The sequence below is a fragment of the Symsagittifera roscoffensis genome, chromosome 3 (genome assembly GCF_963678635.1).
Source record: "Symsagittifera roscoffensis chromosome 3, txSymRosc1.1, whole genome shotgun sequence".
In the NCBI taxonomy this organism is placed as follows: Eukaryota; Metazoa; Xenacoelomorpha; order Acoela; family Convolutidae; genus Symsagittifera; species Symsagittifera roscoffensis.
This window is the reverse complement of record NC_087064.1, coordinates 68063270-68079726: the sequence shown is the minus strand read 5'-3', so window position 1 is coordinate 68079726 and position 16457 is coordinate 68063270. Positions and strand designations below refer to the sequence as shown.

At 33.3% G+C, this 16457-nt stretch overlaps 1 protein-coding gene across 1 annotated transcript; it reads right to left on the bottom strand.

Moving 5' to 3' along the window:
• Positions 1-8680: 8680 nt before the first annotated feature.
• On the bottom strand, positions 8681-10749 carry LOC134842172 (UDP-glucose 4-epimerase-like). The gene is made up of 3 exons (XM_063858387.1): positions 10569-10749; positions 9284-9749; positions 8681-8859 (listed from the first exon to the last, which is right to left on the bottom strand). Exons 1-3 carry the CDS (start codon positions 10746-10748, stop codon positions 8759-8761), a joined length of 747 nt encoding a protein of 248 aa, XP_063714457.1. The 5' UTR covers position 10749; the 3' UTR covers positions 8681-8758.
• Between the last annotated feature and the right edge of the window lie 5708 nt (positions 10750-16457).

Below are 16457 nucleotides of genomic sequence, written 5' to 3'. Positions count from 1 at the left end.
ATACCTATATATAAATATATAGCGCATTTCCTTATCTCAAATTCAATATATTAGCCATTTCAGAACCCTTATAATTTACAAAAAAAAAACAGATGAAAAATATAATTAAAAAAATAAATTCTAAACAAAAACATTTTTCAGATGATCTAAGCAGTTTTGTTAAAAAGTCGAAACACTGACTGAGCAAAAAAAACCCCTCATACATAAACATTCCGCACCTTCTTCGGTAGTCGGAAAAAAACAACACATCAACAGAAAAAAACGGGCACACACTGCGCGAGAGCAACAGCACATTGAGCAACCAAGCCTTCTAAAAAGAATCGTATTTAAAAATGACGAAAAACACCGGAACATTTTGGAAGAATTCTTAAATCGTGTTTTGCTAATCCAGGCACAAAAACCTACCAAAGCTTCAATGGTGGTAAAATGGCTGATCGCGAGCACCTACCAACTCATCTAAAAAACGCTCCGCTGGTGCCTTGTCAAAATTGTAGGCTTCAGTCTCTTGTATCGGTTCATCATAGTTTTTAATAACTTTCTCAAGACACGATAACCTAGCTCAAGTAAAACCTTCTCAAAATTTTATCAAGGCTTAAAGATGTGCAAATATCGAGCATTTAACCTTGCAAACTTTTCTGAAGTAGCGCACAAGAATTACGCAGCATCTTTGAATGACTGACAGTTAAATATCTGTCCTAGCCTTAACTAGCATCAAATTTAACAAAGAAGCCTTATATTACACCAAAAACAATAACTTTCTTACCCCTATACCAAAATTACTCACAACGGAAACCAAACTTTTGTTTACCAAATCTGAGCTCCATTTGATTATTTTCGGTTATTTTTCAAATCGCTGAAACGCTGTACAAGTCACTACTTGATGTAATTTTTGCTGTTGATTGATCGCTTTCAGATCCTGAGAAGATCCTTTCTTATTTATGATAGAACCCGCATCCAAGTTTAGGCATAAATAATCGATTATAACGGATTATTATGATGATTTTTTGACAACTATAATCGATTATAATTACCAAAATTAGGTCCTTAAGGGATTTATAATTGATTATAATCGTGATATTTTCCAAGAGATTATAATCAATTATAATTGATTATAATTGATTATAGTTCATGCTAAAAACCCTTAAAATCAATTATAATCGATTATAATCGATTATAATCTCTTAGTTTGCCAAAATTTTTCTTTTTTCGAATTATATCTTATGGGTTATTATTTTTGTGTCAATTAGAAAATCTCTAAAAGAGAGATCTCTTGAACACTTTGGTTCATCTGAACACAAAGTTTTACCACGAAACAAAAGTTTCATAGAGATCCTTTCATATGAGTGGAAAGGTTCTCGCGGTAGATGAAAAATAAATTTTCCGAATCAATCATATAACTAAATCAATTTGCTGATGTTTTGGTGTTCAAAAAGCTTAAAATATGCATCGCAAAACAACTCTATTGGGGAAGAAATGAAAAAAAAAAAACTTAAAAATTTGAATTAATTGGAAAACTTTAAAAATATTTTTCTCATTTTTCATTGGGACCAACGTCCACAAAAAGCATAAAATATAAACATTTTAGATGCAACTTCGAAGACAAAAATGGACAAACAAAAGGGATTATAATCGATTATAATCGATTTTAATGGATTTTTGTGCAAAACTAATGAAATAGAAATTTGAATAAAAAAATGGATTATAATCAATTATAATCGATTATAATTGTGTCGAAAAATAGACGAATAAATAATCGATTATAATCGATTATAATGGATTATAATTAATTATATTTTGATTTTAAAAAGAGAGATTATAATTGATTATTAATTGATTAAAATCGATTGTTTCGCAATTTTAGTGAGACTGGTACTAAAATCGTAATATAATCGATTATTAACGCTTGGAACTGGATGCGAGAACCTTTTTTTATTTAGGATAGAACTGAATTCAACATAATTAGGTTACTGTTAACTAAATGGCTCCCAGAAAAAAGACACTGATACACACTGTGCAAACAAATTCTTAAGGCAATTATTGATCCGACTTTCAAACGAAAGTAACGGATTATTTGTGCTCGGGGTGTTTTTTTTCTTCAGACAAGCTTCGAAATTATAACTAGCCGTTTTTGACCACATTTTTTTATTATCAAATTTGACCACATTTTTTAATATCAGGTATTGTTTTCCTGAGCTTAAATTTGAAAAAATATTTTACTTGTGATCATTTTTTGTTAAGTTATGGGGTTATGGGGGTTTAAAGGTGGCCATTTCGGCCAATTTGGGACAATTAACGGGCGATATATTTCGCGCTACTAGCCCGTAAGCGGAGATTTAATCCGTCTTAGAAATCGTTCCAAATTGGTTGAAGGAAACTTATTTGCCATAATTGATTTGTTACTGGGAGCGAACAAGTTAGGTTATTAGTTTTTACTCAAGGTATTTTGGCCTGTGGGGGATGATTTTCACAAAAAATCTCACTAAAATAATCCAATTTGTTTTAATACATTTAATTTTTTCATGTTATTACTGCTCCATAAACCTTAAAAAGCAGTCGGAACATTCAGGGTTTTGCCGTGATACGAGCAGACTTGTTATTTTTGAAAAACTCATAGTAGCTGTGGAGAAAAATAGCTTGATCTTCAAATTACTGTTTGGTGATTTTGTGTGTTTAAGCTAATTGTTGTTTCGATTGATATAAACAGCTGTACTTTTAAGTTACCTCAAATTGATCTGTTGTCATCCACAGTATAATTTATTTTAACTTTCAAACCTAATTGTACTGAACATATTTGAGTTACGAGGAAAATGGCCATAACACCCTCAGTTATATCAAAAGTTATACAAAAGCCTAATTTTTTTGGAAACATTTTTTTTTCTTTTTTCAGAAAAGCTCTGTGTGATATTAGGTAAGAGTTGCGCAAACAACTGGTAAAATAATCGGTTTGAACACAGCGAACAGCTGTTGAAAAGTTTTTACTTTAAAGATGGAGCAAATGATGATTTTTTCAAACTGTGATTTCTGTGTCATACAAAGTTCTGCTTAATTTTGAAAGATCTCTCGTTATTTTTTGCTAAGCTTTCAAAATAAGATCATTTTACAAAAACGAGATAATAGCCGATGAAAAATTGCTCAATGTGTTTGTTTAAAAAATTCGTCAGAAAACAAAAAACTTTATTATCAAAGATGCATTTCAGATACATTTTCTTTTGTTTTGTAAAAAGTGAATAAAACAAAAAACTGAATTTATTTTTTAAGATAGCATATTAAAATTTCAGTTTTTTGACTTATTTTTTGCTTTGAGAATTGAATTGGCTTTAGAAAAGTTTTTTTTTTTTAAAAACTTATTTCCAATCCAGGGTAAACTGAGTTATGTTTTTTAGCATTTCCAACTTTAATAAAACAAACTAGTATAACAAACTAATGAACTCAGTTGTTGAAATGTATTAAAAAGATTATGTTAATAAATTGTGAGATAGCTAAGTCGGAATACAGATGCCGTATCATGCAAGACCTTTCAAGACTTATCACTCATGCAAGATCTCACAAACTAGCCCATCGACTATAGTTCTCGCGAAGGAAAACCCAAATGAGCAAAGTTAGTCAACCAATCGATGTCTTTCAAATATATAAAAAGCAAAACCTGGCAGATTTTCTATTTAATGTCTATCTAGTTTTTGAATATTAAATTTTGATTGTCAAACGGGAATTTCGAGCATTCAGTTCTTCGATCCCGATAATTTTGCTCCGCTTTCTTTACTTAAGACAAATTTTTACTATTATTCAACAAAAATTTAAGGAAATTCAAATCTGAACTGCCTCTATTAGCGGCTAACTATGATTTTATTTCACAAATTTAAGCTACCAAGGATTCTTCTATTTTCAATGCTGCGTTTTTTTTGCTTCCAGATCGAGCTGATACTTATTTTGATTCTGTCAAAAATAACCTTGAAAAATGACCGTGGTTCTGCTTAAAGACCTAGCTCGCATATTAGCGCTTTTATTTGAGCTTTCCATATATGCCTCAAAGCTGCATGTTAATTAGTATCACCTATCAATCTATCTGACGATGAATGAAATTCAATTTTTACCATTACGGCTGATCCCTATTATCATGAAAATCTTTTATTTGACGTATCAGCATAAAAGAAACAACTTCAGCCAACTGTTCTTTTCAAAAAATCTGTTCATAAAATTGAAATATTGTAAGCATAACACGAAAAACAACATTTAAAAAAAAATACTGATAACTGTTATATCTGCACAACATACACAAAACGTCCTACAAAACCAATTTTTTTTCGAACTTCACCGTTCTTGCAAGGGTATCCAGTAACCGTCCAAGTAGCCACCAGCGGATTTGGGGAGGGGACGAACGCTTCCCTTCCCCTCAGCGATTCGACCCCTGCAGACCCCCCGGGTTGACCTCCATAGACCGAAAATGCTAATCATACAATTTCATACACTTAGTCTATGGAAAATTGCTAGTCATACAAATTTCATACACTTTTGCAAAATGAGTTTAATCGAATTTCAAAGGTATTTTATAGTTATTTGGTATCAAAATTGGTATCTCTTCATAAAAAAAGGGAAAAAAATGGTATGAAAAAAATTGCTAACCATACAATTTCCATATATGGAAATTGTACGATTAGAATTTTCTTAAAATTTTTTTTTGTGAAAAAAAGCTTTGATCAATCAATTCAACTGCTGGCAATTCAACTGCTGGCTTTTTTGGGCTGCTACGACTGAAAACTTAGACTTTTTTTAAATTTTTGTTTTCTGAAAAAAAACACTAGTCATACAGTTTCCATATATGGAAATTGTATGACTAGCATTTTTTTGAAGGCGACAAAAAATTTTTGAAATTGCCCCCAAAAATTTGTTTTGGTTTTTTTTTCAACCGCAAATTGATTTTCGTATTCAAACAAACACTTTTTGAAAAAAAAAATTTTGCATGCGAAATTTATTATTTTTTTCAAAAACGCTTAAAATTCCTCTTTCTTTTGTACGACATGTTTTTTTATGCCTTGATTAATGTCTGGTAATTTAAAAACTCAAATTCTAGAAATAATCATCTTTGAAAATTATTGCCAAAATTTAAAAGTTCATTACTTTCGTTATGTTATTTGTCTGAGACAGTAGTAACACATGTCAAGCTGTTTCCAATGCATTTTTAATACCAGACGGCCAAACCGTTGGTTACTACGTTTGAGTAATCAAGGTTTATGTCATTTGTGTTCGGCTTACGAACACAACCGAAAAATTTTGAGAAATTAAAATGTAAAAAATCAATATTTTTGGTTTATGGAAAAATGCTAGTCATATAAATTCCATATATGAAAAAAATACTAATCATAGTCCTTTCATGCAATTTTCTGTACGTATGGAATTGTATGGAATGTGTATCACTAGCATTTTTCCATATATGGAAATTGTATGACTAGTGTTTTTGCTCATCCCGGGGAGCAAATGGCTCTTTTCGAGTTCCCTCACCCGGGTTGACCAAAAATGCTAGTCATACAATTTCCATATATTGAAAAATGCTAGTCATACACTTTCCATGCAATTCCATACGTACAGAAAATTGCATGAAAGGTCTATGATTAGTATTTTTTCATATATGGAAATTGTATGACTAGCATTTTTCCATATATGGAAATTGTATGACTAGCATTTTTGGTCAACCCGGGCCAAAGGGTCCCCTTCTGTACTATTTTGATCTATCATTTTTGGTTGACAGACCCTAAAATTTGTTTAAAGATAACGTTGGTGCCAAAATACACTTAATTTGAGGATGGGGGACGCGCACCAAAAAAAACGCAATTTTTTGGTAAACTTTTTCCAAAAAGTGCCGACAAACGACTTTTATGGCCGGTTAATACAAAAGTTTGCCTGCGGCGCAGAAAATTTAGTCAAAATGGGGTCCTTGTAGTGATTTGGGGGAGCTTAGAAAACCATTTTGCTCGACATGAAAAAAGGTCGACTAAGTTTTTCAAATTTTTTGAAAATCCGCCAATGCAAGTAACAAATTCTACATCCGCCCCTGCAAGTAGCAAACAAGGCTCCAACAAGCCAGCACTGTAAAAATGTAAACAGAAAAACATTTTTCAAGACATTTTTCAAAAGCTCTATTGAAGGCGTTTTTTATTTTGGTTCACTTTCAATTCAAACTATCTAAAATGATTTTAAAATAAAAAAAATCGCTTCCCAAAGATTCTTTGTTGACGAAGAATCCTAGGCGATAGTTCAATTTCGCTCAGTGAATGGTCAGAGCATTTATCAAAAAATTTGATTGCTGAAAACTTCACGTTTTTTTTGCTAAAACCTAATCGGGTTTTGACAAAACTGGCAACACCGTGTAAAAACATGTTCTTTTTTGATCAGAGATATAATAGGATTCATGTGCCTAGCTTAGGATTAATTTTTGACATTAGAACAAAACTGCTCTGCTCAAATTAAAACCCTGGATGCTCCAATTCAATTCAATCTGCTTATTTTAGCTTCAAAAAATGTAAACAGTATAAAAGTATAAGTTAGCCGGTTGTTGTGCATTTAGTTCCAACCACAATTTCACTTGTGCTGTTTTTGTCCGGTGTGGGATGAAGGGATCAGAACGAAAACCTAGAATTTAAGCATAATCAATTGTTTTAGTAATTATACGCATATATGGCTCAAGTTTTCATCAAATCAAATTTTATCAAAAGTTTTTTTCCAAATAGGCGCTAGAAGATTTTCAAAAATTAAATTCATTGTAGTAAAATTAAGTTTTTACGACTCAAAAAAGTTTTTGTTCTCGCTTTTTTGCTCAAAATTGAACTAAAAGTCAAAACTATCAAACCAAAGTCTTCAAAAATGTTACTGCTCTTCGAATTATGACAGAAAGGTCTTTGATATGACATGAACATCGAATCATTCTGATGGTAACTAATCAATTCTTGCGGCACCATACTTTTTTGAGGCCGGCCAAAGTAAATTTTTACTAAATTTTGTTAACGCCCCGTTCCAGAAAAAAATCGGAGCTGCGAGCAAGTTTTTACAAGAGAGAAACAGGTCTAAAACAACGTTTTAAGGATTTTTTACAAAAATTTTAAAAGCAATGCGTTTACTGGCGCTCGCTCTACCCTTTAATTTAGCGTATATTTCCGCCAAAAGCGCCTTTAGAAAATAATTAAGGTTCCCCAAAAACCACTAGTGTGCGGATTCGTTTGGCGAGCTCAAATAGCGTGATGCGTTTTTGCACAGAACTCGAATCAAAGAAAATCGAAAAATGCTAAAAACGATAAATAAATTCAACATTTTGGGCATATTGTAACTTTGAAAGACTTATAATTCGATCGCAAAGTTACCAAAGTGGAAACGAATGATTTTGGTCAAAAGTTTGTAGCTCAACACTCGGATGATGTATACAAAACTAACAAGACTGCTCGTATCAGGGCAAAGCCTTGAGTGTTTCTACTTTACTAAAAAGTCTATGGATTAGTCTTTGCTTAAAAGATAAGAAAAAATTTCAATTTTTAGTTTTTTTTCCTAAAAATTATCGCCTCACTCGCTATTTAAAGTAAAAAAAAATCTATATAATGTATATAGCAAAATTTTGAAAGTCACGTCTTACTTCAGTTTGAACGATTCCTAAGACAGATTAAACCTCCGCTTAAGCGTTACTAGAATGAAAATATAGCGCGTTGATTGTCCAAAATTGCAAATGTTGTCAATTTTAAACCACGAGAAATTTTTTTTAAACTCCGTCATTTCCTTCGAAAGAAGAAAACACAACCAAGTAAAAACCTTATTTCACTCTCTTTGGTTACCAGAAAAACTAATTGACAAACTCTGGAAGAGGGCCTGTTGCCGATATCAGTGCAAAAATTTGATGTTCCGACTTTCAAAGAAAAAAAGAATCATTTGTACTCGGCGTAGTTTTTTTTTCTCCAGACAAAATTCGACTGTTAAACCAGCATTTTTGCAGGAATTGTTTGTATAGCTCCCAAAAGGCTTTGTTATCCTCAGTTCAAATTTACAAAAAATTTCACCAGTGTTTTTAGTAGAAAGATAGGGTTTAGAGGAAGGTGGAGCAATAAAAAGAATGGTCCAAGAAAAATCTGATCAAAAAACCCGACGAGTATTAATTTTTTGGGCTAATCGAAAAAAAGCTAGCAAAATTATCAATGCTACGCACAAAATTTACAAATTATAGACAAAATGATGAACTTCATCAAGTTTATTTTTTAAGAAAATCCGATAGATTTTGTTGTTCTTACTCAAGTGATTTATCGGTTTATCGTTTGAAGATTATCTTTATAGCCAGTTTCCGATCATTAACGTGCGATGTATTTTGAGCTACTGACGCGTAAGTGGAAATTTGATCCGTCTACAAAATCGTTCAATATTGAATTGAAACATGCTATTTGGTCAATTTGACAGTTTGCTAAAGCGAACGATATCAGTTTGTTCTCCACTCAGCTTGTGCCGATAGAGGATGGTTTTCAAAAAAAAACCTTGGAAGAAATCAAAATTTGTTTTCTGAAAAAAAAAACACTTTTGAGGTAAACACTGTTCCATAGAGCTTAAAAGGCAGTCGGAACATTCAAGGCTTCGCCCTGGTACGAGCAGTGAACTTAATCATCTAGTTTGAAAAAACTTTTTTGTGTTCAACGTTTTTTTTGCGTTAAAAGAAACCTTTAAAGTAAAATTAATCTTCTCCATTGCAGAACTAGCGCAAAACATGCAGAAACTAGTTTTGTCAGAACTCATTCGGCTACAATTTGGGACAACTAATGAAACGTCTGTCCTTTACATCTTTTTCCGTCTGTCTGTAGCCTTCTGGGTTTTTACTCTGCCACGTCCAGAAATCTCTGCCTATAATAATTAATTGTTTTTTAAAACTGCTTATAAAATTTTTGCTGGTATTTTGGTGGGGGAGTCATCATAGCCGAATAATGTTTATTTTTTTTGACAAATTGAAGCTTGCAAGTATATTCTGAAACCAAGGTTTAATTATTATTTGGGAAGGGCTTTCACATTAGTTTGAGCTCTTTTGCGTTCGTTAGAAACGTGGCGTAGAGGATTTTTTTTTCAGTTTTTTGAGTCTCGTTAACTACAAGTTATTTAACCAGTGGTTAACAACATTCAGGGGTGGGGGCAGGGGATATTTTTTATTCTTTTTTTTGTTAGTATAGGCACAGGATCTATCTTTTTATTCTGATTGCGCACTGGATAAACTTGTATAAATGTTATTTCAGACCAAAAAAAATATTCTTGTGGCCGTAAAACTTATGCTCACACATGGTTTCCAGATCACGGGTGGCTTCCCAGCCTAAATCTCGCTTAGCCAAAGAGCAGTCGGCATACACTTCGGTTGCATCGCCCTCCCGTCTCGGCTTGATGACATAGGGGATCTCGGCTCCTGACGCTTTCCGGAACGCCTCCACGACCTCTAACACCGAGTGTCCTTTCCCAGTTCCTAGATTGTAAATTAAAAACTTTTTCAGAGAGTTGTCGATTAGTTTTTCGAGGGCAGCCACATGTCCAATTGCAATGTCTACAACGTGCACGTAGTCGCGAATTGCAGTCCCGTCGGGAGTGTCGTAGTCGTTCCCGAAAACACCCAACTCGGCTCTTCGGCCAGTGGCCACTTGTGCTACGAAAGGCATCAAACAGTTCGGAACTCCGGTCGGATCTTCGCCTATAGTGCCGGACTCGTGAGCTCCGACCGGGTTGAAGTACCGGAGATTGACTGCATTGAAACTCTAGAAGCAAAATTGAATTTTTGATAATAACATACATCATAATGAAAACATTTTTAAAAAAATAGTCTCGAACTTAGAGTGCCTCTGCAATTGCATTTACATCAATTGAATTGCATATATTGGTGTTTTAATGTGAAAGTTATTGAGTTTTTAAAAGTTTTGTCAAATTGCGTGTTGGTAGATTTCCGATGTGAAGAAGCGTTTAGAAGAGTTTGTTAGCTTCGCTGCTTTTGTTTGCTTGATTTTGACCAAGGTCATCAAAGCGTGAAAATGGAGGAAAAATTCGAAAATGTAAAAAAAAATTTTGAACTCTGAAAACTGAATTGTTAGCAGTTGATTTTGTAGGACTTCAGATCATTGCAGCGTTTTTTCCTGTTTCTTACAACGCCACTTTTTTGGTGTAACGTGCGATCTAATAAGTTAAACTATGAAAAACAAATATATTTTGAGCACGATAATTATAGTCAGCATATCATTTTGTAAAGCATTCAGGCAATGCGACTAAAAGTTAAAGAAAAAAGAAAAGGGCCTTCGTTACGGAGGATTTATTATTTGCATTTTGTTGTTACGTTTCAATTGCTCTGATACAATCAGGCCTGTTTCATGCATCTTTCTTTTTTTTTCAGATTGTTTATCGCTTTTTTGCAAACTTTTTCTAAGAGATTATGTTTTCCGTATCTACAGCCAGCCATAAACCTATATTCTGCGCTTTTCGCAAGGTGTTAACCTCTTTGTTTTTTTTTGGTGGAAGTTTTTGGTCCTAGCATATCTTAGTGGGGGTCGAAACACCACCCTGAGCAAAAAAAAAGACATGCAAACCTCGTTTGCCCTGCAGTAGTCCGAGAGCATCTGCTCAATGAAGTACTTGGTCCTCCCGTATGCACAGGTGCACCCCCCTGCAGGTGTCTGTTCCGTGATTGGCAGCTGCTCCCTCGAAGGCTCCCCGTACACTGTACAGCTGCTGGAGAAGATGATGTTATTGCAACCTGACTCAGCCATGCACCTGCAGAAACAGAACTATTTGCTGATTCTAATGGGCAGATCTAAGAATTTCGCGAGGTAGGGGGAGGGGTGGAATTGTCGGATTTATTGAAAAAAAAAATTGTCGACCTTGTTTTTTTAGTTTAACCAAATTCATTTCTGAGCTCTCCTAAATCACTTTAAAACCCTATTTTGATCAAATTTTGGCAAAATGTTATGATAACATGCCAATTGCTTTGGCGCGCGCCCCTTCTAGTAAGAATTGTTCAAACACCACTGGTATACTCAAGCTAACTACGCTAAATTATAAGAATAAAAGTAATTGTGTTGAATTAAAACTGACTGTTGTCTAAAGAGAACAATAGTGATGCGAAGTCCAATGCACTTCGTATACAGCACAACATATTTTTCGTATACATATTTGCACTTCGTATACATATTTTTCACATAAAGGAAAATGCTTTGAATGATAATCCTTGTTTGACAATACATTAACAATCTTCTTGAAATTATCTAGATGACCAAATACTGATTTTTTTCAAGTCAATTTTTAGAAAATTTGAACTGATCTGAATATGCAGCAAAACAAATCCTAACACTAAGAGAACTTTAACATAACAGAGTAATTGACTAGGCTATGACAAACAAATTTGGTCTTCTTATTTAACCTTGTAAACCCCTCGTTACAACATAAAATTGATGCATGTGTGAGGTGGGGGGGAAAAGGAAAAAGAGCCTTTGTATCTTGTAACGAGTTTACCCCCTTATGTAAAGGGGGATATTAACAAGATCCGTCAAAATAAAAAGCATTCATGAACCTGAAAGATGCTCATCTTGCACGTGTATAGCTCATCTCGAATATTTAGCTATTTCACTTTTGGGTCTTTTTTTTCTGATACCTTCCATTTTTGATAAAAGCAATGGGCACAATTTTTGTTAATCTTTTTGCTGAATAAATTAGCACCTTGGATTACTTCAACAAACCATAATGAATCCAAATTCATGAGGAACTTTCAAAAAACTTCAAAAAATTTTAAGTTTTTGTTTTCTCGGTTTTGTCACCAGCGAAGCAAGAAGAAAAAATATAATTATTATGTAATCTTTATTCCAGTATATTGTACTTTCTTATACAAGTGGGTAAAATTGACCATCATTGGTGACCGGTATATAAAAGCGACTGCTTTAAATTGCCCGCTAACTTCCGTCGTAGTGTTGATAATGACATACGATGCTTCACAAAATGCTGATATTTTTAAAACTCAAAGCCAAATGCCAGTATAGAGTTGTAAAATTAGAGAATCAAACGCAATTATATCCCTGAAATAGCCCGTTTTGCAGTTCTAAGCGACGACACTTCTGACACTGACGATAATCTGGTTGCCATAAATCGGCTATTTTGGACTTAATGGGCTATTTTTGAAATTTGTTTGCGTTAGTCTTACTGCCTGTTAGATCTATTTGAACTTTAAATTGCGGTAACGACCCTGAAAAGGACGGATAATTGTCTTAATACGGAAAATCGCATAAAAGCCCCTTTCAACGCGAGGTCAGAACTGAACAGCATGGGTGTCAATTTCAGCAAGACGTTCAATAACTTACATGCAATAACGTATAATTTTTTGGTGCTACCGCGAGTTTCGAGGAACGTGACGGGTAATTTATGTTTGGGTTGGTTTTTTAAAATTAAAAACTGTTAGACCAACTTTCAAATTAAAAACTGTTGGTCCAACTGTTGGACTTAAAAAACCACCCCAAGCATATATATATATATATATATATATATATATATATATATATATTGTTGGATCAACTTTAACTGTTGGGCCAACTTTAAAATTAAAAATTGTTGGACCAACTTTAAAATTAAAAATTATTGGACCAACTGTTGGACTTTAAAAACCACCCCAAGCATATATATATACCTATATATAAATATATAGCGCATTTCCTTATCTCAAATTCAATATATTAGCCATTTCAGAACCCTTATAATTTACAAAAAAAACAGATGAAAAATATAATTAAAAAAATAAATTCTAAACAAAAACATTTTTCAGATGATCTAAGTAGTTTTGTTAAAAAGTCGAAACACTGACTGAGCAAAAAAAACCCCTCATACATAAACATTCCGCACCTTCTTCGGTAGTCGGAAAAAAACAACACATCAACAGAAAAAAACGGGCACACACTGCGCGAGAGCAACAGCACATTGAGCAACCAAGCCTTCTAAAAAGAATCGTATTTAAAAATGACGAAAAACACCGGAACATTTTGGAAGAATTCTTAAATCGTGTTTTGCTAATCCAGGCACAAAAACCTACCAAAGCTTCAATGGTGGTAAAATGGCTGATCGCGAGCACCTACCAACTCATCTAAAAAACGCTCCGCTGGTGCCTTGTCAAAATTGTAGGCTTCAGTCTCTTGCATCGGTTCATCATAGTTTTTAATAACTTTCTCAAGACACGATAACCTAGCTCAAGTAAAACCTTCTCAAAATTTTATCAAGGCTTAAAGATGTGCAAATATCGAGCATTTAACCTTGCAAACTTTTCTGAAGTAGCGCACAAGAATTACGCAGCATCTTTGAATGACTGACAGTTAAATATCTGTCCTAGCCTTAACTAGCATCAAATTTAACAAAGAAGCCTTATATTACACCAAAAACAATAACTTTCTTACCCCTATACCAAAATTACTCACAACGGAAACCAAACTTTTGTTTACCAAATCTGAGCTCCATTTGATTATTTTCGGTTATTTTTCAAATCGCTGAAACGCTGTACAAGTCACTACTTGATGTAATTTTTGCTGTTGATTGATCGCTTTCAGATCCTGAGAAGATCCTTTCTTATTTATGATAGAACCTTTTTTTATTTAGGATAGAACTGAATTCAACATAATTAGGTTACTGTTAACTAAATGGCTCCCAGAAAAAAGACACTGATACACACTGTGCAAACAAATTCTTAAGGCAATTATTGATCCGACTTTCAAACGAAAGTAACGGATTATTTGTGCTCGGGGTGTTTTTTTTCTTCAGACAAGCTTCGAAATTATAACTAGCCGTTTTTGACCACATTTTTTTATTATCAAATTTGACCACATTTTTTAATATCAGGTATTGTTTTCCTGAGCTTAAATTTGAAAAAATATTTTACTTGTGATCATTTTTTGTTAAGTTATGGAGTTATGGGGGTTGAAAGGTGGCCATTTCGGCCAATTTGGGACAATTAACGGGCGATATATTTCGCGCTACTAGCCCGTAAGCGGAGATTTAATCCGTCTTAGAAATCGTTCCAAATTGGTTGAAGGAAACTTATTTGCCATAATTGATTTGTTACTGGGAGCGAACAAGTTAGGTTATTAGTTTTTACTCAAGGTATTTTGGCCTGTGGGGGATGATTTTCACAAAAAATCTCACTAAAATAATCCAATTTGTTTTAATACATTTAATTTTTTCATGTTATTACTGCTCCATAAACCTTAAAAAGCAGTCGGAACATTCAGGGTTTTGCCGTGATACGAGCAGACTTGTTATTTTTGAAAAACTCATAGTAGCTGTGGAGAAAAATAGCTTGATCTTCAAATTACTGTTTGGTGATTTTGTGTGTTTAAGCTAATTGTTGTTTCGATTGATATAAACAGCTGTACTTTTAAGTTACCTCAAATTGATCTGTTGTCATCCACAGTATAATTTATTTTAACTTTCAAACCTAATTGTACTGAACATATTTGAGTTACGAGGAAAATGGCCATAACACCCTCAGTTATATCAAAAGTTATACAAAAGCCTAATTTTTTTGGAAACATTTTTTTTTCTTTTTTCAGAAAAGCTCTGTGTGATATTAGGTAAGAGTTGCGCAAACAACTGGTAAAATAATCGGTTTGAACACAGCGAACAGCTGTTGAAAAGTTTTTACTTTAAAGATGGAGCAAATGATGATTTTTTCAAACTGCGATTTCTGTGTCATACAAAGTTCTGCTTAATTTTGAAAGATCTCTCGTTATTTTTTGCTAAGCTTTCAAAATAAGATCATTTTACAAAAACGAGATAATAGCCGATGAAAAATTGCTCAATGTGTTTGTTTAAAAAATTCGTCAGAAAACAAAAAACTTTATTATCAAAGATGCATTTCAGATACATTTTCTTTTGTTTTGTAAAAAGTGAATAAAACAAAAAACTGAATTTATTTTTTAAGATAGCATATTAAAATTTCAGTTTTTTGACTTATTTTTTGCTTTGAGAATTGAATTGGCTTTAGAAAAGTTTTTTTTTTTTTAAAACTTATTTCCAATCCAGGGTAAACTGAGTTATGTTTTTTAGCATTTCCAACTTTAATAAAACAAACTAGTATAACAAACTAATGAACTCAGTTGTTGAAATGTATTAAAAAGATTATGTTAATAAATTGTGAGATAGCTAAGTTGGAATACAGATGCCGTATCATGCAAGACCTTTCAAGACTTATCACTCATGCAAGATCTCACAAACTAGCCCATCGACTATAGTTCTCGCGAAGGAAAACCCAAATGAGCAAAGTTAGTCAACCAATCGATGTCTTTCAAATATATAAAAAGCAAAACCTGGCAGATTTTCTATTTAATGTCTATCTAGTTTTTGAATATTAAATTTTGATTGTCAAACGGGAATTTCGAGCATTCAGTTCTTCGATCCCGATAATTTTGCTCCGCTTTCTTTACTTAAGACAAATTTTTACTATTATTCAACAAAAATTTAAGGAAATTCAAATCTGAACTGCCTCTATTAGCGGCTAACTATGATTTTATTTCACAAATTTAAGCTACCAAGGATTCTTCTATTTTCAATGCTGCGTTTTTTTTGTTTCCAGATCGAGCTGATACTTATTTTGATTCTGTCAAAAATAACCTTGAAAAATGACCGTGGTTCTGCTTAAAGACCTAGCTCGCATATTAGCGCTTTTATTTGAGCTTTCCATATATGCCTCAAAGCTGCATGTTAATTAGTATCACCTATCAATCTATCTGACGATGAATGAAATTCAATTTTTACCATTACGGCTGATCCCTATTATCATGAGAATCTTTTATTTGACGTATCAGCATAAAAGAAACAACTTCAGCCAACTGTTCTTTTCAAAAAATCTGTTCATAAAATTGAAATATTGTAAGCATAACACGAAAAACAACATTTAAAAAAAAAATACTGATAACTGTTATATCTGCACAACATACACAAAACGTCCTACAAAACCAATTTTTTTTCGAACTTCACCGTTCTTGCAAGGGTATCCAGTAACCGTCCAAGTAGCCACCAGCGGATTTGGGGAGGGGACGAACGCTTCCCTTCCCCTCAGCGATTCGACCCCTGCAGACCCCCCGGGTTGACCTCCATAGACCGAAAATACTAATCATACAATTTCATACACTTAGTCTATGGAAAATTGCTAGTCATACAAATTTCATACACTTTTGCAAAATGAGTTTAATCGAATTTCAAAGGTATTTTATAGTTATTTGGTATCAAAATTGGTATCTCTTCATAAAAAAGGGGAAAAAAATGGTATGAAAAAAATTGCTAACCATACAATTTCCATATATGGAAATTGTACGATTAGAATTTTCTTAAAATTTTTTTTTTGTGAAAAAAAGCTTTGATCAATCAATTCAACTGCTGGCAATTCAACTGCTGGCTTTTTTGGGCTGCTACGACTGAAAACTTAGACTTTTTTTAAATTTTTGTTTTCT